The sequence below is a fragment of the Coffea eugenioides genome, chromosome 3 (genome assembly GCF_003713205.1).
Source record: "Coffea eugenioides isolate CCC68of chromosome 3, Ceug_1.0, whole genome shotgun sequence".
In the NCBI taxonomy this organism is placed as follows: Eukaryota; Viridiplantae; Streptophyta; class Magnoliopsida; order Gentianales; family Rubiaceae; genus Coffea; species Coffea eugenioides.
Window position 1 is genome coordinate 10,441,520 of NC_040037.1, and position 21,953 is coordinate 10,463,472.

The window sequence follows — 21,953 nt, forward strand, 5'->3', positions numbered from 1 at the left end:
GAGGAATGAGATGATAATTTTGTTCCATATATACCCTTTTCTAATTGTCCTCAAGTTGTATTCGTAAAGAATGAAATAATTAATAAAACTTAGGAGGTATAAGTGAAATTCAAAAAGATGCAGTAGCAACAACGTGAAGCGATAATGATCTTTGCAACAGTTAGCACAAACTACAACGGCCATATTTTCTAGCCATTACAACTACGTATAAAGGATGCAACTAATTCTCTAAAGCTATCAAATTATCAATATAAGCATCTAAATTTGGGGTAGAAAAATTAACCTTTTTGTTGTAGTTGGCAAGATGAAAGTAAAGTATTGATACAGGAAAAATATGGGTTTAGTCAACAAATCAGCAATAAAAACATGAATTAATTTTGTCTTGACACAAAATTCAACAAAACAAGCCAGTCAAAAATTCCTTCTATTTTTCTTGCTCATAAAATCCTTCTATGCAGATTATATAAGGTTGACTGTCCTTATCCTTGTCAAGTAATGTCAATCACAAAAATGGCGCCATCTTAGGGTAGTAATTGACACCATTTTTTTTTTATTGTAATTATGATTGCTAATTTAAGATGAAACAACCATTATTCTGGTTTAATTAGTTAATCTCATTTATTTAGTGCTCTAACCTTCTTTTTTTGTCAAATATCTATTTGTAATAAAGCATATGTTTTAGGGCAAAGTAGTACTTTCACTACAACTCATGCAAGCAATAGGCCGAAATTTTTTACAAGGAAGACCGGTGTAATTTTTAAAACCTTAGCGGAGATTAGTGAAAGTGTAAAAAATTTTAGAGGAGGTTTCTAAAATTATCGTTAAAATTAAATACATCAGCTAATCAAAATTCTATTCTAATCTAAATTCCCTGTTAGCTCGAATCCTTTGCACTTTCCTCCAACCCACAACAATGCGTCTCATGGTACTAACAATATGTTTGGCTAATGAATCAGCTGTAGGAGCTGCCCTTGAAACTGCCTTAGATTTCTTGCCCACCATGATATCCTCTCTTTGGTAATTGATATGATGAATTAAATTGACAAAAAAAACTTGTAATTTGTCCTACATATCTTTTGATATATTTTCTATTTTTTTGCTGCTGAGTGGGAAATATACACCGATAATGGATTGTATGGGAGAATATATATTTGGAGGTGAATACATCAAATCAAAAAAATACAGAAGAGTTCACTAGTAAGTAAATTTCCCATCTGCTCTACTCTCAAGCCTATCAGAAAGGAAGAAATTGGAGATTTTGACTATTTCTTCAAAAAGATTTGAGTTCTTTCTGCCCCTTAAATATGTTTGGTATTCTATTTTTATTCATTGTGTCACTCTGTCCATAAAGGATTACTTCCTTATAATAGTGCGTAGCCATGTAGCAAAGTAATATATAATACATGAAAATCGTGTTCAATTTCCCGAGTACATTTGTCCTCTAAATTTCTTGGTACATACTCCAGTGGAATCGACCAAAAAAAAAAAAAACTTTTTGCTAAGTTTGTATTAATTTCTTAATCGACCAAAAAGATTGAATTTTTCTTTCAAAACAAAAGGATATAAAAAGTTGAATATATTTTTTTTGTAATGAAATAACTTATATGCAACTTTTCTATCTCCAAATTCACAACCTCCTTTTCTCAACTTCAAATTTTTATTTATATCTCCATGGTAAAATCAATCATTTAAATAACAAAAATTAAATTACAGCAAACATCTAAACAATCAAAGGGAATCCTCTGGTTTCAAAACCAGATAAATTTGCCAATGAAACTCAAGACAATAGATTATTCCAAGTAACTATCTTCACATGCCCATTAAAACTTTGTCTAACAATGTTGGAATTTGATTTTTCATGCAGTAATGCCTCTAGATCTTCTAGACATCCATTGTCTCATCTCCAATCCACACTGCTGTTTGCCCTACCATGGAAAGGAAAGAAATAAGAGATTTTCATAGCAAATCAAGCAAAATGCATAACCAAATTAAATAGAACATTGACTGAATTATTCTACTTGTCAGCTAAATAATGTAACAGAAATACTTCCAAACTTCCATTGTTACTCACCAGGATGCTGCACAACCGGTGCTCCAATTGATAACAACCTATAAATGACAAGCATTGTTGGCCTAGATTTTGGATCAACCTCTAAACATGATCTTGCTATTTTGAGGATAGATACCAAAATCTTTTCATTTTCTGGTGAGGGATATGCAAGTCTCTGATCCAGCAACTCCTTCAGTTCTATGTTTCCCTGTTTTTGAGACATCAATACATCTATTAGGTCCCCAGGGTGCCTCCCTCTGATTATTTCTAATGTCAGGATGCCAAAGCTATAAACATCACACTTCTCTGTTGCCTTCATCGTGTATGCAAGTTCTGCAGCAAAAATCATGTCAGGATTGCTGGTGCTTATGCTCTAACGAACAAGCTATACCAAAGTAGAGCCCACCAACAAAAATTGCAAAGTTAATACCTGGTGCAATAGATCCACATCTACCTCGAAGAGCACTCCAATTAGACGAGCCCTTCTTGAGAAGCTTTGCAGTGCCAAAGTCAGAAATACGAGCCTGATATTCTGAATCAAGCAAGACATTGTAGCTGGAAATATCCCGATGAACTATTGGATGTGAACAATCATGATGCATATAAGATAAAGCATCAGCAACACCCCTAATGATATTCACCCTCTTTTCCCAATCCAGCTCCGTGGCTTCTTTATCTATTCTCAAAATTTTGGCCAAACTACCTTGTCCGAGGTACTCATAAACCAAAAGGGAATGTGTAGCATTTGAGCAGAAACCATAAAGGTTGACAATATTTTGATGTTTGATTCTTGTCAAAGCTCTTATCTCATTCAAGAAACCTCCATGATCTGCCATTTCGGACAAGTCATGAAGTCTCTTTACAGCTAGTGTGGCACCAGACAAAAGTTGTGCCTTGTAAACACTTCCATAACCTCCTCCTCCAATGTAAAACAAGTCACTGAATTCTTGTGTTGCTTTTAAGATTTCTCTGTACATTGCTTCTCCATCAAATGTGGATATAGAAAACAGATTGTCATCCTTTACATCCATGCCATGTCCATTGGTTGTTCTTTTACTTTTTCTTCTTTCACAACAGATAAGAACTCCCAAAGATGCACAAACTAGTATGAGAGATCCCACAAGAGGGAGTACAATTATGAGAACACGTTTGTGCCCCTTCTCCTTCCTTTGAGGATTTTCACAAGGTTTTAGCCCTGCATTGTTGCCACACAGGCCTTTGTTTCCCTTTAACTCTTCTACGGTGGCATTCCTGAAAGCCGTTCCATTTGGAACTGGACCCTCTAAGTTATTAAAGGATAGGTCAATATGAACTGAGTCAGGCAATTTTCCCAAGCCCCTAGGAATAGAGCCAGAGAGGTTATTGTGTGAGAGATCCAACACTTCGAGGTTCTCCAAACTGCTTAGTTCAGAAGGTATCTCTCCTGATAACAAATTATTACTTAAATCCAAAAGGGATAAGTGATCTAACCTAACTATTTGAACTGGAATCTTTTGGCTTAAATTGTTGTTGCTCAAGTTTAAATAAGAAAGTTGCTGGCAATCTCCTAAGTATCCTGGAATGGATCCAGTCAAGGTGTTTGAGGACACATCGAGATAAAGCAGATTTGTTAGGATTCCTATTTCTAGAGGTATGCTTCCATAAAATTGATTGTCTTGCAGACGCAGATATATAATAGAAGCTACTTTCCCAATTTCCTTCGGAATTTCACCAGTTAATTGATTTGAAGAAAGATCAAGTTCATTTAATTGAGATAAGTTGCCCAATCCTGAAGGTATAAAACCTGAGATGTTATTGTTTGCCATCCGCAAAATTCTCAGATTTGCAGATCTCAACAAATATCCTGAGAGCTCCCCGTAGAAATGGTTGTTGCTAAGGTCCATCATATTCAAGCCTGGAAGTATATCAAACATCTCTGTCAGGTTACCAGTTAGCTGGTTCCCACTAAAAGTGGCCCTAATTAAGCTTAAGCAGTTTCTCAGGCATCTTGGGATTGGACCAGTAAGCAAGTTGTTGCTCACACTGAAGTACATAAGTTTGCTATTTTGACAAAGTTGTTTGGGTAGCTGACCAGAGAGCTGATTTTCCCCCATCTCCAACATAACCAACTCTGGTATTTGTCCCAACTCTTCCGGAATGGCACCAGAAAGTTTGTTATCGTGGAGTTCCAGAATTTCCAGTTTACTCAAATTGCCTAAGGAAGCAGGAATTGAACCAGAAAATTGGTTTCTGTCCAGGGAAAGAAGAGCCAAGTTGGTTGTGCTACCTAGTGATTTTGGGATTGAACCTCTGAGATTATTTTCAGACAAGCTCAGACTTTCAAGTGCTTTCAAATTCCCTATCTCTGGGGGAATAGGACCTGTTAAATAGTTGCTTTGCATATTAATGTAAGCTAGATTGGAAAGATTTCCTATTTCTGTGGGAATCGGACCTGAAAGCATATTGTAGCCGAGACTGAGAAAAGTCAAGTTTTTCATATTGCCAAGGGAACTGGGAACAGGACCATGGATGTTGTTTGCATGCAAAGAAAGCTGCATAAGTGACCTTAATTGGCCTACTTCCATTGGAATTGAGCCACAAAAGTTGTTTAAACTTAGGAGGAGGGTTTCAAGTTTTGATAACAGGCCGATTTCAGGTGGGATTTTTTTGGACAACAAATTTGAAGACAAATTAAGATGAATGAGCTTCGAGAGATTACCCATCAGAGGAGGTATGCTGCCAGAAATTTCATTCAAGCTGAGATCCAAATATTCAAGATTTGGGAGGGATGAAAACGGAAAGTCTTCGAGTGTACCTTTGACACTTGAATTTGTGAGTTTCAACCTGTTGACACTTCCATCAATGCATGAAACACCAGCCCATGTGCAAGGATTTGAAGAATTTTTGGCATTCGTAGGCTGAAGATTCCATGAAGTCAGGAAGCTATTGTTCACGTTTCCAGAACTTGCTTTCCATTTCAAAAGAGCAGCAGCCTCTTCATCAGAAGTTGATGCATTAGCTTTAGCAGAAAATGATGAAACAAACAGGACCAATAGGAATGCAAAGAAAGACTTTCTTATGTTCAAGTAATCCATGGTTTCTTTTCTTGGTTCAACAAGAGGTGCAGATATTGGTTATAAATACTGGTGAAACAGGTAATTATTGCTCTGCCCTTCACTTGGCAAGAATTCAAAGGTCTTCTCATTTATTTTTAATGGCTTATTATAGTTATTGGATTGTCACTATTTCATGCATTTGAGGATGAAACAATGTTGTCATGATAAATTCAACTGATAATTTCGGTTCTATTCAACATATTATGAATTCAGCATTACTGTATAATTGCAGTTTACTTTGAATGAGACTAAACAGGAAGTCAGTCAAGTCTCCCAAAAAGTTAGAGACTAAAATTTAGTAAGTGGTTAAGTACAACTTCCAACCGTACCTAGACGTTGATATGAATACAACTGGCAAGATCAAGAAAAAGCTTATCATTCATTAAGGAGTAATAGTATTTCAATATTCAATCAAATTCGGAGTGGAATTCATAATATTCGACCTCCAAATCTTCATGAATTTAATCCGAACTATATTTATTTTTCTCCTAAGAAAGCTAGATCTAGGCTAATTTATATTCATTTCTGCCATTAAAAAAGTGATATCTGACTCTCTTTTTTTTTTTGTAAATAAAAAATGACTGCATATAGATCACATGCTGATTTCAGACTTAAAAAATGGTTGAAAACTTAAGTTGGGATCAAATTTTGTTGATTTGAATTTGTAAAGGACGTAAAATTAGCATTTTAAAAGTGAAGAGCGAAAAAATTCATTTGACTAAATGTGAAAGATATTTTAAACAATTTTCTCAATTTAATAAGTTGATGAGTACAAATTCCAACCGTGCCTGTAGGTTGACATGAATATAACTATTAAGATCAAGAAAAGCTTATCAGTCATTAAGGAGTATTATTTCAATATTCAATCAAATTTGGAGTGGAATTCATAATATTCGACCTTCAAATCTTCATGACATATTACACGTCTTCTTTTCATCTTTTCTCAGTATTATGTTTGTGGACTCTCTAGTAGGTTTCTGTAGATGCATTATTGATGGTGATCCTCTAGAAATTTCAAAATTTCTAATAAATCATCTTTTTTCTTGGTCTATCTTAGCTAATTCTCTACTATAGCTTCAGAAGCGGATAATCACGCACAAGTGATAAACCTACAAGGCTACAAAGTACAAGCATAAAAATTTATGATGAAATATACAACCTATGGATTGATTTTTTCTTTTTGAATTATTTGCAAGCATAAAGTATATAAACATTTAACGTTTTAGAAAAATTTTTAAAATTTTTGCCAACAAAATTTATAAAGCTCTTATTTTCGATATCCGATCCACCCATCTAATTAAATACTTAGATACAATTTCTAATGTCATCCATACTATAATTTTGTGTTTGTTAAATGAAGATTAATTGTTTGTGAATATAGCTGTCAAACAAACCCATTTAATTAAGTTTATCCATACCCGCCCATGAATAGATGGGTATGGGTATCTTCAATTTTTTCATATGGGTATAAATGGGTTACCCAATAATACCCATCAAACCCAATTAACCCATTTAGAATTGTCTTCCCCCAAACCTCCTCTCTTCCCCCACCCATTTTTTTTTTCAAATTTTTCACTTTGTCATGATATTAACTACTTTTGTTTCATTATTATTATTATTTGTTGGTTTTATCTTATCATTTTATATGCTTTTAGTTTGTTAACTTGCTCATTTTTCAACATTACCAATTTATGACAAGTTTTAGTCTCTTTTCTTACTTTTCCAAAATGAAATTTTAAATTTACACACGAAAAAATGCTAGATGTTCAAAATTTTTGGATTAAGTTTTTATGTTAACTTTTATAGTACTTAGTTCAAATTTTTATATTCCTATTGTTTAATTATTAAATAGTATGTAATTTTGCGACATAGAGTACAGATGGGGAAAAATTGATAATTAGATTTATTGAGCATTATAAATAAATATTTAAGACTAATGATGGGGCCAAAGGATGGTATAAATTGATAGCTTAATTTGTAAAAATGAATATAAATGAATTTACAAAAAGTTAAAAATAAATGGGTTATAAATGGATAATTGGGTTACCCAATTCATTTTTTGACTTACTCATTTATACCCATCTAATTAAATGGGTATAAATGGGTTAACTCACTTATACCCATTATCCATTTTACCCAACCCAAACCCGTCCAAATCACCTATTTTATTGAGCATTATAAATTGATATTTAAAACTAATGATGGGGCCAAAGGATGGTATAAATTGATAACTTAGTTTGTAAAAATGAATAAATGAATTTACAAAAAGTTAAAAATAAATGGGTTATAAATGGGTAATTGGGTTATCCAATTCATTTTTTGACTTACCCATTTATACCCATCTAATTAAATGGGTTAACTCACTTATACCCATTACCCATTTTACCAACCCAAACCCATCCGAATCACCCATTTTGACACCTCTATTTGTGAAGTTAATGAAACATGAAAAAAGGCCTGTGCCAGTAAGCAAAAAAGGAAAAAAAAAATGTTTCTCCTTTCTCTATTGAGACAAAAACCAAGTCAGTAGAGTTCAAGTCAAGCCTACAATTTGTTTTTCCTTTCTCACCCTGGTGTTTACTTTTTCTAAACAGGTTTAGTGAAATTCAGAAATTCAATTATTGAATGGAGACTTTGAAAATTCAATTGATTGTGGAATTTGCATTACAAACCGACCAGAAATTTTGTCTGTCAAAGGATCAGTGCCTCTAGCGAATGCAAGTCGAAAAGGACCCCAAAATTAAGGTCAAATTCTAAGGGACACCAGTTGAAGTAAAAAGCAACTTATTAATAGCTTGTGACAACGTACACTTTGGAGTCGTAATTCTACATTTTTATCTGTAAATCTACACTTTCATTTATTGATCACTAACCTTTGGGATTTTGGTGTCAAGGTCTTTCAAGTAATACTACTAGTTTTTGGCTGCCACGCATTGGGGCGGCAATGCCCAGGCTTAAGCTTAACATACATAATTTTAGGTTTCTATATATATAATGCAATACACATAATTTTCTAATATGGAAATTCATGTACAAATGGAGCAAATATTCATCAACAATGGTGATACATCTGTCATTGAATCCAAAATATCTAAATTCCATTATATGTTTGACTAAGACCTAACACAATTTACTCAAATAAAGCATAAACAATTGAATTAGGTCTCTTACATGTTAACATAAAGAAACAGAAATTGCCAAGTTTAAACATACCATGCTTTGATTCCCTAAGTTGTCAATAGGTGAACAGGTAGGGTGATCGACGACAGGACTTGTAGAAACAACTGAAAAGCTACCATGATGATAGACAAGAACTCAACTTTGCTCATTGGCTGGCGTACGCTAAATGCAGTCACGGCCATAGTACATAATATAACTTGGAATTGTCCCTGTATCGTGATTTTTGCATTTGAAGCACCTCGCTGCTCGCACCCTTTTTCTATTCCTCTCCACCTGATCCTCTTCTAGGCTTGCATATTTTCTCTGCTATATAAATCAGATTTGAAGAGAATGTCCATCATACAGCCATATATCAACAAACAATCAATTACCCAAAAGTAAAGATTAGCCAAAACAGTTGGAGATTTGGATATACAAAAGTAAAGAAATAGAAAATGCATGCAAAGCTCACCTTCTGGTTCAGAGAAATAAGTCCAACTGCTTCTCTTGCACCTAAATGCAATTATAGTTCAATCAACATATATCCAAAAACAGTGACCCAACTACCAAAGGAAAACAGGAGGAAAAAAAAAAGGGATAAAAGTTCAAGCGATTCTGTAGTTATCTCAGTTAAATTATCAACTTTTCAATGTCAGCATTAATATTTTTTGTGCCACCTATTACATCCACAATTCCCCTCTTATATAGAGCAAGCTTCATGTGGCATAAAAGATGCTTGGATGTAATTCTTAACTTTTGTTGTCTCCTAATAGGTGGCCAAATTTCTATCTGAATAGCCCGATAACATGTATTACATTAACTTCAAGCTTTAACTCAACTGGAACTCCGTAAATGATATTTTAAGTAGAATGTTAGAAAACAGACCATACATTAAAAATTTTGTTAAAAACAAAATGCCCACTGATAAGTCAGAAGTGGTGAATAACTCAGTCTTTTCGCAAACAGAAAAAGAATAAGGTGTCTCTTCAAAATCACTTACATGAATTCAAACTGAACTTTTCTATCTGCTAAACGATCTAAAGCAGATAAAAGATCCACTATTAGTTGTATTTATACACAATGTACAAGCTGCTAATTTCACTCAGAATTGTGTCGTTGTATCTAACTTGCGAGCTTAAATTTCGTTCTCTTTATTCTTGTTGTGCTGTTATGAAAGAGCAAGTGTTATACAAAACAGGGTAGATTTATCAATTTGTGAGATATTAGCTATACTGACCAATTACTATTAGATGAAATCAATCTCTAAACGGATATTTCAAATCTGTCTATCTGATCCATATTTAAGGCATTCAAGAACTATTGAATTACAAGATTACAATTTCCAGTCTACATTCTTTCCAGATGGGCAGATCATATTCAAAGAACCCAGATGCTAAAAGTAGTAAATAAAGAAAATACTTAACAAATTGACATGGGTAGTCAAGTCTGCTACCAACAAGTAAAAAGAAATATTTAGAGGGAGACCCACTGCTGATTCGGACCACAAACGAAGCATGCACTGATTGAATTACATTAAACCAATAAAAAACATCAAGCAATTTCTCTATTCGAGCTTTACTATAAACACAGATTTGTGTAGTGTGAATGTAATCAATCATACATGTAAACTCAGACATGCAAATAAACAAAACTCACCGCCGGAGGTGAACCAAAAATCAAGAATCTTACATTCTTCTCACCCGTAGATGTCGAATGTCCGTGTAAATCTCCAGAAGCTGTAGTTCGCACAAAAATTCTTTCGCCTAGCTAATTTGATAAGCAAGCTGTCTCAATAAATTCACGTAAAGATTGACAACATTCATATTATGAGATTATTAATTAACTTAAAATTTTGTCAATAAATCAAGCAAAAACTTACATAGGAATGCAAGAAGAAAACGATGGTTTCTGATTTGAATGCTTTGTGGAGAACTAGAAGGTGGGATTGAAGTTAATCGGAAGGGTGCCGGCAGTAGCAGGCCAAGTAAGGAGGAGGGTTGCAAGTACATGGAGAGTGAAGTTTCGGGAAGGTAATGGCAGAGTTCAAGTGGGAGCGGGAACGGGAACGAAAGCAGAGGTGGAGACTCAGCACACAATCAACGGCTGTAATTCAATCCACCAACATGCAAATAGTAAAAAAGCAACGGCTCAGCACCCTCTAACTGCATCCAATTCAATAAACCCCCCAAATTCATCCAAAATTACAGCATAACCAGTCCACTCAACATTAGTTGTTGGCAGCATAAAACACACAAACGAAAGATTAAAGAGAGCCTACATCAATTGCCACTGAAATTGTTTCCGGTTACATCGGTTGATCCTGAGGTATTTACTCTGAATTTAAGTTTTATAGGAGCACTTTTCTGTCACTAATTGGTTGGATGAATGTTTTTTGTGAGTCTTGCTTAGATTGCTTTCGGGCCGATTTGCTAATGACTCCTGTGTGTCTCTCATTCAATATGTGTGTGTGTGTTTGATTTCGCTTTGGAAAAAAATTGCTGCTGAAATTGTAAAAATTACAACATAACCGGTCCTGTCCCTAACCAAACGCCCCTCAAATTGATCAATATTACTGCAATAACAGGACCACAATCAATCCCACTTGCTAGAGTAAGTGAGCTTCGTACTTTTATATCCTGTAAGATAGTATATACAGCGTCTCCTTATATTTTAGAAAGGGCAAAATGCTCTAGTGGCCCTCAAAACTGTTATAAATTTTAATTTTTGATCCTTCAACTATTAAATATATAATTTGAACCCTCCAATTAATTAAAACGTATACTTTTAATCCTCTTGTCAATTTAAATCGTTATGTCCAACAGGAAAAAAGTCATAAGTATTAAGAACAACCTCTATTATTCTATTAGATATAACGACTCAAGTTAATTGAAGGATTATAAATATACGTTTGAATTAGTTAGAGAGCTAAAACTATTCATTTAATAATTCGAGAGTCAAAAGTTGAATTTTATAATAATTTGAGAGCTATTTGGCACTTTGCCCTTTCGAGAACTCGAATCAAGGCCTCCTACTTACACTTTCTTTCCCTTTCACAAATATATTTGTTATAGGAACTCTGGTCATCCAAAATCATATTAGAAAATAAAAAATATAAAAAGAAAAAGAAAAGCAATGAACTTTAGATAGCATGGTCAAGGGCCAACGGCGAGTAAAACATTGTGGCTACTGGATATTGGCCAGTCCTAGTCTGAATCAAATACACGGCTTGTGTCTGCAGGCCAACGTTTTTAAACTTTTAAAGTGGATCCCCCAGTCGATTGTTTGGATACAACAAAAACGGATCATAGGTAAAATTCTCAAATCCTAAAGTCCTGCCAAAAGTGCAAAAGTACAATATTTTATTTATTTATAAGCTTATAATTCATGGATACATGTACAAATAAATGTAAAAAAAATAAAACGCAATGTTAGCCAAAAATTATATTTCTTCAACTGAAATGCATACTTTGTAGCATCATGTTGATAACAATAAAGTTGAAGTCATGTCAGAATTAATTCTACTTTTGACTGAAAACTTATTAAAAAAAATACTATTGATATAATTTCATGAATTGAAGACTCCAAACTCCCAATTATCAAAACATTTTCTTAGACCTGTTAGATAACTCTATTCAGTACTTAAATTTAATGATTTCATATTTTATCATATTCAGATGTATTTGACAACAAAAAAAATAGAACATCTTAATTAGTTAAGTGATACTAATTTCCGAGGCAAAACTTGATAAACCTATAAATATACTCAAATGTTAGGATTTTAATACTTAACAATTTAATAATAATTAATTTCAAATTTTAGATTTCAGTTTTATCAAATGCACCCTTAATCTGCATAATATGGAGTTACACTACAAAATTATCTAGTTATAATTCCATATATACTATTGATCCTATTGGAATCGGAATCAAATTTATAAATCGGCACCTGGATTCGTAACATCCTTAAGAAGAGGATTGAGAGTTTTAACAACTACTGGTATAAGTGCCTAACGCGTCCTCTGTTAGTTTCCTCTGAGCAAAATAACTTTTTCTTTGTCCCTATTCTCTCAGTTTGTACTTGTAAAATTTACTTCTTTGTATAATGTTCTCCTACTTTGAAAATGGTATCCATGATTTACCAGCTCAAAGAGCAAACCTGAAGTAATTTGTTAATTCTAAGAACCAAATTCATTTCGTTTACATATTAGCAAGATACTTCTAAACAAAAACCATCAAACCTGTATTGATGGCAAAAATGTTCTTAGTCCCTGTATAAATGTTTTGTTAATTCTGCATCTCCAATATTTGAAACAAAGATAATAACAAAAATGGCAACCATACTGAGTTAGGTGAAGTGCGGTCCCTCTGCCAGTAGTGTGCAATCCACTATCACTAGTAAAGTAGAGCACACTATATAGTGCTTGATGATGAAAAACAAAGATTATATCCACAGGGGAAATGGAATCAGTTTCAAGAAAGCTTCTTTCCAGTCTCTTCTTTTTACTCCAAGCCCTCCTGTTTTTCATCATTGCTGTTTCCAGTGTCGATGATGCACACTCAACATGTAATGGTTCAATAGCAGAGTGTAATCAAGACTTTGAAACCCTGATGGATTCGGAGATAAGCAGAAGGTTTCTGGCAGAAAAGAGGTATATCTCTAATGGGGCTTTAAGGAGGGATGAGCCAGCCTGCAATAGTGGTGGTAGGGGTGAACCATATTCTTCAAGTGAAGGATGTCTTCCTCCTGAATCTAACCGTTATAATCGAGGTTGTTCTGCATATTATAAGTGCCGCCAAAATGCCTAGAGTACAGTAGACACATGATTCTGGAGATAAAAGATTATCATATTCTGCTTTTGCTATGTACAAATGGGGCTTTGTGCAACTCTTTGTACAAAATATTGATCGCCAAGAACTCCTAAAACATTCCATGTACTTTTTCCCAGAAACAGGAGCAAATCAAAGTTTCCTATTGTTTCTCCAAGTACCACCTACATCTTAGCTGGTCATATATGCAGTCACTTTTAACATCTTACTCGAGACATAGTCTAATCAAATCTACATGAGAATAGTTATTCTCGCCATCCTAAAGTTTAAATGGAGAGGAAGAAGAACAAGATTTCGGAGGGTAACACAATTGGATAGAGGAAGTACTCTTTGCTTGCTGTTCCATACCTGTTTTCTTCTCAACTATTTTATGGCTTTCATTTCTCTTCCATAGATTTTGCTCATTTTTCTCTTTCCAGGGAGTAAGATTGAAATTCGACATCTTTTTCCCAAAAAATTGTTTTGCTTCCTAATAATGATCATAAAGGTTGCTACATGAATAGCCTAGAAGGTCAAACAAATCTTCTCTGCTTTGCAGGAAGTACAAAATCCAGTACTCATGGAGAAAGAACAGAGACAAAGTGCAAAACATCAAAAGCTACATAAGTAGACCGGCAAGATCAAAATGAAATGCATTTGAGCCTCAATTAGAATTCTCTCAAATAGAAATGTGAATTTTGACGTAAAAGATGCCCACAAAGAGCACTTCACAGATGAAGAGTAAAGGTTCTGATGATAAAAGACATCTTGCAATCATTTGAGCAGACACTTTAGCTTTAATATCAAACTTTCTAGTTGCTGTAAACAATTAGACAACAAAATCATTAGCTTCCTTCACGTATAACCAGTAATTCACCTAAAATGAAATTTCCACACTTCTCGAAGATTAGAGGACCCGTCTGCAATCTCAGCAACCATTGTCGATGCCAAAACACCTAGGACAAGGAGTTCAAGGTTAATAAGGAAACCTAAAAGCTCACTTTCTGAATGTACTGGTGCAATAGCCTTAAGATCCTTGGCACATTAAGCACAATACAAACATTATGTTTCCCTTCTTTGGTGATGCCACTCTCTCTTTAAACAATTCTTTTGGATCCAACAAGGATATTTCTTCTTCCTCCCTGACCCCCTTTCTCAGTTTTCAGATATTTTACATTTTAGAAATTATCAATCTGAAAAAATAATAATTGCACAAAGGCCAGCTATTTCATGAGAGTGAAAGTGGTACATGGCATACAAGATACCGTCTAGATCCATTTGTATAATCCATGCATCAAGGTACTTATCTTTTACACAAAGAAAACTGCAAAAGAGGAAACACAAGATAAGGTACTGATGAATGTATAAATTGCTATCCCCTCCCTGCACCAAGATGTTCATACTAGGAACAGGAAAAGAAATTCCCTTGCATAGACATCAACCTAAACAATCCAACTTAGTGCTTGAATCATGTATGGGCTCAGGCATCATCACCTTAACTTAATGCAAGAATTTCTAAATCAAGGATCTATAAAAATTGACATATCAATAGCCATATAAAAGATAACACCTGGACCTAAAACAAAAATTGGGGAACATCAGGATGCTTTGTTCGCCATCTGGGAAATCAAATAACTAAACCTTTATAGAGTTCAGCAGAAGGTAACAAAAGAAAGTGTAGCTCACCATCTTTCTCGACAATAGAGAGAAACCTCCTTGATCCTCCTCCAACTCCAAAATAATGCTTCTTTGCTGCCATGTACACAACTCCATGAGGACTAGTTAGGCACTGACAAGACAAAAAGAAAAAAGGAGGTCAACAACAGAAAATCTAGAGATCTGAATTCAAGTATCTAAAGAATACACTTAAGAACCTTCTTAAGAAGTTGATAGAGCGTAGGAAGAGCGTAGATTGCATAAACTGTCTCTGCCATGAGAATAACATCATAACCACCTCCATTACCCACTTCTTGATCAGAGTTGATTCCACAGTCATCACCACGTACATAAGGAAGAATATTTTGGACTTCACTCCAGTCACCCGCAAAGAAACGAGTTTCTGTCTTAGTGTTACATTCTGTCATATCTGTACCTATGGACTTTGGCTTCTGTTGAATGTTAGCATTTACATTAGGAATGGTGAGACTTTGCAGGACCTCAGCATTAAAATCCTGGAAGTGAACAGAGCTAGATCCCTAAAACAGGACAACATTTAGATTCATTTAATATGCAGCACATAGAGCATTTTGGCAAAAACTATCTAGGAGTGATGAAATGTAGGTTTACCATAAGGCATGCAAAAATTCCAGGAAGCCCATGGCCACATCCAAGCTGAAAAGCTATTAGAGGAGAGTTAGCAGATAAACAAATACATGGTTACCGCCAATCAAACCATGATATTTACATCCAGTTACAATCATTTACAAATTGGTTTGACAAGCATAGGCACAAAAATTGTTCCAGTTTCTAGCTGAATTATGTTAAGAATTAACTTGAAGCAGAGCAAGACCATGAGAACGACTTCTTTGAGACAATGTTTTTTTTAACCAATAAGACAATTATATTTCTCTCCAAAAGTTAATATTTTATATGAAAGCATAGATGCATCAACAGCACAAGAATATCTTCCTCAGTCCGGATCCCTTGCCAAGGAGAAGCCCAACAGTTTAAGAAATTGGTTTGAGCATTCACCGTGAAAGAAATTCGAAAAGCAGATATGTATTTTGAGCCTAAAATCAAATCAATCTGCAGGAAAAATTAAAATAAGTAAAATTGGGAAAAATCAAGAAAATACCAACAGTTTAGGGGTTACTAGTTCCTATATGAGTGAATATTCTAAGAAGGATCACATCTAGAAAACCTCCTGCTCTGCTGGGTTCAAGAAAGTTTGATATTTTGACCAGTAGTTGCAACAAGATTACCATAAAGTGTTCTAGAGAAATTACAATAAATCGTCATGCAGAAAACTCAATGACTCACTCTAAAGACATAAAATCAAAGATAATCGCTGTTAGTCTCAGTTGATAGTTACACATACCAGCACCAAAAAATTACATCAATTTAACAGAGAAATGTAATAAAAAAAATTCAGAGAGAGAGAGAAGAACAGAAAAATGTAAAGCATTATTAAATATCAACCACAAGAATACTTTGATACCACCCAAAGAGCATCTCTGTTTTACATTTGAGCACAAAAATCAGTAAAAAATTGGCAAACAGCAACAAGGTTTTTGAAAAGTCATAGATAAACATGGCAGCAGAAGATTGTACGATCACCTCAGCAATTGAAGCCCACCTCTAAAACTCGCTTTCCAGCAAGTGACAACTTCCCATCTTGCATCTCTGATTGAAGAGTTTTCACTAAATCCACCGAACCTTCCCATAATTTCAACCCTCCTACAGAATAAATTACACTAATCAGTAACAAGACTCTAGGAATAAAAAAAGGAGCCAAGAAACAGAAAATTGCAAACCGTGTATGTGAGAGTCTGTTACAATGGCAGGCTCTTGCTAGTATGACAGTAAAACCAGAAAACCATAACAACCCCTAAAAAAAAGAAGAAAAGAAAAAGATGCAGCAAACCTTCATATTTCCCTGGCACTAAATCCAAATTAGAAAAGGCGTAAACCTCCTTAGTGTTCACCCTTCCCTGCAAGTAATGGACGCAAAATTAAAGCCATTCACATTCCTACTGATAAGCAACAATCAACATTCAACATATTTGAACCAATGCTTCATTTCGCTTATAGTACAACACACACAGACGCCAATCAGATACACACATGCACACTCAACACTCATCCAAAATTTCACACTTTTAGTACTATGTAAAGTTCCAAAAACGATAGTATTACCTTAATCAGTGTAATCCCATCAATATCTACACTTTCCACCGTATACTTCACATTTGATGATACCTACTCCAGATGAAAACATCCCACAAAAATAAATTGATAAATAGACTATAGAGGTATAAGGACTCATATACAAGCTCTCAATAAGGAAATAAACATCAGTTTCTTTAGACCAAAAAGAATCAAGAAATAAAAAGTACCTGAGAGGGGAGGACTTCAACGCAAGGAGGTAGAGGGGAAAAGGGTTTTTCCGGAGATTCAAGAAAATTTAAGCCAAACCCAGGTTGGGGATTGCCATCAAAAAGGCGAAACGTTTCCATTTTTGAAGAATTGGACGGCTGTTGCTCCATTGCAGAGAGGACACTCTGCAGCTGCAGTGAGTTTCTTGATTTCAGTGGGAAAAAAGAAGACGCAAGACCTGAGAGGGAATAAATTTTGTTGGGCTGAACTATGAGCCAATTATGTTTATTTTGTTATCTGAAGTTGGGCTTTAGCCCAATGGTTAAGATATAACTCAACTTGCATTACATTGTCTTTGGGTACTTAATAGTGTTTTAGCACTTTTAAGGATATCTGGTTAATTAGCAGGGGAGTTGGACACCCAATAGGGGATTTTGCCAAATAAATATTAATTAATTCCTAGAACTTTTCTTCGTATCCTTCCTCCACCCTCGGGCAAATATCCATCTTGCAATTTTTTTCTTTTAAAATTTTCCGGCAAGGGAGGAGATGGGATTTAAGAAATAAAGGAGGGAACAAAAAAATTTTAGCCCAAATTTTCTAATTGCTTGGGTTCTAAACACGATTTTACTAATACTCATGTGCAAAATTTATAATATTTCTTTTATAATAACAGATTGAAGAAACGATGTGTGAATTGCTGAATGTCAACTCGCATCAAGAAATTATGTTCAACACGGGAAAAGGGTAAATAATTTAACTGCCATGTAGATTATTATTTTTGCCCATGTCTAAATATGGATATCGCCCAAAATATTAAGGTCGCTTGAGTGTTATAATTTTGCAGCTGTCTTGCTTTTTTGTATTTTTTTTTTATTGCAGCCCCATAGTTTTTGAGGAAGAATTTTTTTTGGTGTTTTACTTTGAGAAATTTGTACAACTTTTTTCTAGAAACAAGTTCCATATTCATTGCTTCTTAAAAGGAGATTCAAAATTTGTTGTATAAGAAGAACTATATGTTTTATAACTTGTGAGTTTTGAGCATTTAATCGTGATAGCAAAACAGAAGGGGAAAACTAGTCATAATCATTAATGCTGTTGTGGTCTTACTTTATTGGGCGTCTAAGTACTCCACAAACTAGGATCAACTGGTTACTTATTAAACTTTATTTTTTATGGTGTAAATGAAAGGATTCCAGTGATCTCTTATTTACACTATCATCAAAACCACTCGATCTTTCCCTTCCTCAGTTATGTATTAAACTCTTTCTTCAATTTGCAAAAATTTTATTTGCGTGTATTTCGTTTCCTATGGCTGGAAAGGGGGTAAAAATGTAGACCTTCTTTCGTTTAAGTAATTTTTTCTCCTCTTTCATTTTGTTGAAATCCTTTGTGGTTTAGAAAGTCAGAATTCTCCTTCGTCACTTAAAAATATTTAGAGAAGCCCTAGTGCTTTAAACTGTAGTGGAAAATAGACGAGATTTGTTTACATTTACAGAAAGATTTGGAAATACCGTACTATCCCTTCATAAATAGCAAAACTCTTTTCTATTTTTTAGTTGTTTTTACTTAACTTTGCCTTCTATTTTTTCATTATTTTCTTCCTTACATAAACACTAGCAAAGCAACAAGCCCAGCATCATACCCCATTGAAGAAGGTACTTGATCGCCCAGACTTGTTAGCGAGCACTATTCTCCATCGGAATGGCAATGGGGTTGCAAGTTAAACATGGGGGAACAGGGAGTAAAGGGAGAGATCGCCTTAAACCCCCCCCCCCCTTTTGCCGGGCGGGCGCCGCCGCCACCACCATAAGTGACAAGCTGGAAAAGCCTTAATGTGTATGTGTGTGTATATATATATATATATGTATGTATGTATATGTAGAACTGTTCATCGAGACCTCTGAATTGGATCTTTACAAGTTCAAACTTGACTTATGAACTAAGAGAGCTTTTAGATTTTCGGACTTTCAAGCTCAAGTCCAATTAAAAGGCTCAAACTCAGTTCACAATTCTAGATGAGTTTTGGGTTCAATTCGAGCTCATAATTAAATACATATCTATACATAATATATATTTAATAATTATGAATTACTATAAATTTATATATAAGTTATTAATATTCTATGCTATAATATATAATTATATTATATATTTTTATGTATATAATAATATTTATACACCAATCGGGCATTAATTGAGCCTAAATCTAGCGAAGTCCAAACCCAACTCGCTTTTAATTTGGGCCTGATATTCAAGTCTAATCTCTCTTTAACCCAATTAAACATTAGGCTTAGCAAAACTTTTTTTTTTTTAGCCTGACTCGAGCTGTCTTAACCACAGTGGCATTAGCATATCAAGCCCCTACATTGCCTCTTATCTTTTTCTTTTATTTATTTTAACCTAAACGTTAATTTAAATTTCTCTTCTCTCTCTATTTTTTTTTTCTTTTTGAATGAATAGAGTTTTCTCATTGTAATTAATAATAACTCCCACTAGATATATGGTAATTTGAAGTACTTTTTTCTGTCCCATTGAAATTTTATGTTTCTTAGTTTTACATGTTGTAAAATTTTTTGTCTCCAAAGGTCAAAACATATTCATTTACTTTTTCCCCGCTCTTATCATTGTCTTCATATCATGTGAATTTCAATTTTATAGGATAAAATTGGAAGAACGCTATGTGTATTGCTTAGACACTTCTATTTTTATAAAAGGAAATTATATGCATGTTTCATATTTGATGCAAAGCCCTTCAATCCACTTGGTTCATATTTTTGTCAACACCATTGCCATAATGAAAGAACCAAGCCTACAGCGTTTTTCCCCTATAGGCCTTTGGCAACCACTCTCCAAACAAAAGCTCACCACCTTTTGGTTGATCCAAAACCCTCACCATCCAAGTTTCATTTGGTAGACTTGACTAAAGTTTTAGGATTGATTTTGGTGGAGGTGATATTGAGTTCCACATACATTAATTCTAGACTTGACTAAATTTTTTGTATTGATTTTGGCGCCGTTGATATTGAGTTCCACGACTCCATAAAATTAGAAATTCACTATTCTATGAGTGAATATCTTTGTGGATTGAAAGGTTGTTAGGAGAAGGAAGATAGATTAAGAACAGTCGTATTTGTCCTCTCCATTGATAAGACACATGCTTGGAATGTACAATAAATGTCAAATATGGAGTGCGGACACGACAAAATTTCCAAAACTTAGACAAAGTAAAGAAGTACATATTTTATGAATGTAACTTTTGACAAGGAATATGGATTAAGAAGGGTTGTATTTGTGATATTGAGTTCCATGGTCCACAAATCTCTTTGTGGATTGAAATGTTGTATAGGAGAAATACACGAAGTCAAATATGGAGTGTGGATACGAGAAAATTTCCAAAATTTAGACAAATTAAAGAACCATCATCATTTGGAATATTTTATAAACTCGCACTCTTTGAGAATTTACTAGTGTGGACATCATACCACTAAGCTACCAGTTGAGGTACCATCCAATGCCGTCTAATTGAATAGACTGACACAATTTTGATGTACACTAATAGATTTTTGGTATAATCGTGATGAGTTTTGCACCAATTCAATTATAGATTATGTTTATATCAAAATTTTATTAATTTACACAATTGGAGAGAATTGGAACTAGAAAGGTTCTATATCCTTCACGTCCCATATTAGATGTCAGCATGACCCAATTCGAGCCACTCAATTTAATTGAAGTTTCAAGTTGACCCCTCTAATAGGACCGTGTTAGCTCAGCCCATTTGGACTGCTAACCTAAGACGGCAATTGCCAAAGTAATTGTAGAGAAACTCGGTCCGGTCGTAAACGACTCTAAAAGTATGATTCATTACATGCAACTATCCATAGTCAGACGCCAGTTAGGTTTAGTTGGTAAGGATGAATTATTTCTTTATAAAAAGTCATATATTTGGAATCAATTGTCGACGTGAAGACTATATTAATGAATAATTTATAAGAATTCCTATACCAATCCATGGTCCCAATAGCACGTTTTGACCTGCGACAATTATCAAAATTGTACCCAACCAATTTTTTAATTGAAAAAAATCAAGAAAGGATAATAGAATAGAACCAATATTAAGTTTATAATCTGTTATCGTGTTTGGCAAAAAAAAAAAAAATTAAGTTCTTATAACCCTCTCTATAAAAACAATGGCTACCAACAGCAAGGCTCTCGTCCCTATATTTTTCTATCTCTTCTTGATCTCAACTCAATCAATTGCATCTTCAACAGCGAGAAAGATCCTTGGAACAAGTCCGTCCCACTTCATAGTTCTAAAAGTCCTTCTTTCATTTTTATGGATTACTGATATTCATGATTGAAAAAAAAAAAAGAAAAAAGATTACTGGCATATATGTACTCATCACCTAAGAGTCTTTATATTTTGTGATGGCATATTATTTCATGTCTACAACTTCCACCCATGAGAATGGCGTAGATATGGTTGTGTTTGTGTATTTTCAAACAAATTGAATTCTCGGCTCTTGCTCGTAAAGGTCCACCCGTCAAGATCAAATTAGCTGTGGTTGGTTTCAAACAAGTTGAATTCTGGGCCCTTGTGCCCGAAGGTCAACAGTTATGATCAGCTTGACGTAATATTGGACGAGAAAAGTCATTGTTGTTTTCAAACAATTTTTAATGGCAGGCAATTGTTAGTAAAGGTCAGAAACTCGTGGTTGATTTTTATAAAGTTTAAATGTTAGGCCTTGTATTGGCAAAGGTCTAAAAGACTTGGTCCTGATGATGATGTGTAGCTACCCAAGTCT

The 21,953-nt window shown here is 34.4% G+C and overlaps 3 protein-coding genes across 3 annotated transcripts; 1 reads left to right on the forward strand and 2 right to left on the reverse strand.

Annotated features, from left to right (window-relative positions):
• Positions 1-2,400: 2,400 nt before the first annotated feature.
• On the reverse strand, positions 2,401-5,124 carry LOC113766014 (MDIS1-interacting receptor like kinase 2-like). Its single transcript, XM_027310246.1, has one exon. The coding sequence runs from the start codon at positions 5,122-5,124 to the stop codon at positions 2,401-2,403; it is 2,724 nt and encodes a 907-aa protein (XP_027166047.1).
• Positions 5,125-12,665: 7,541 nt separating this feature from the next.
• Positions 12,666-13,288, forward strand: LOC113764521 (protein RALF-like 32). Its single transcript, XM_027308443.1, has one exon. The coding sequence runs from the start codon at positions 12,763-12,765 to the stop codon at positions 13,108-13,110; it is 348 nt and encodes a 115-aa protein (XP_027164244.1). The 5' UTR covers positions 12,666-12,762; the 3' UTR covers positions 13,111-13,288.
• Positions 13,289-13,713: 425 nt separating this feature from the next.
• On the reverse strand, positions 13,714-17,370 carry LOC113764520 (histidine protein methyltransferase 1 homolog). Its single transcript, XM_027308442.1, has 8 exons — positions 17,166-17,370; positions 16,966-17,028; positions 16,694-16,760; positions 16,406-16,506; positions 15,397-15,441; positions 14,985-15,305; positions 14,797-14,899; positions 13,714-14,066 (listed from the first exon to the last, which is right to left on the reverse strand). Exons 1-8 carry the CDS (start codon positions 17,313-17,315, stop codon positions 13,984-13,986), a joined length of 933 nt encoding a protein of 310 aa, XP_027164243.1. The 5' UTR covers positions 17,316-17,370; the 3' UTR covers positions 13,714-13,983.
• Positions 17,371-21,953: the final 4,583 nt, after the last annotated feature.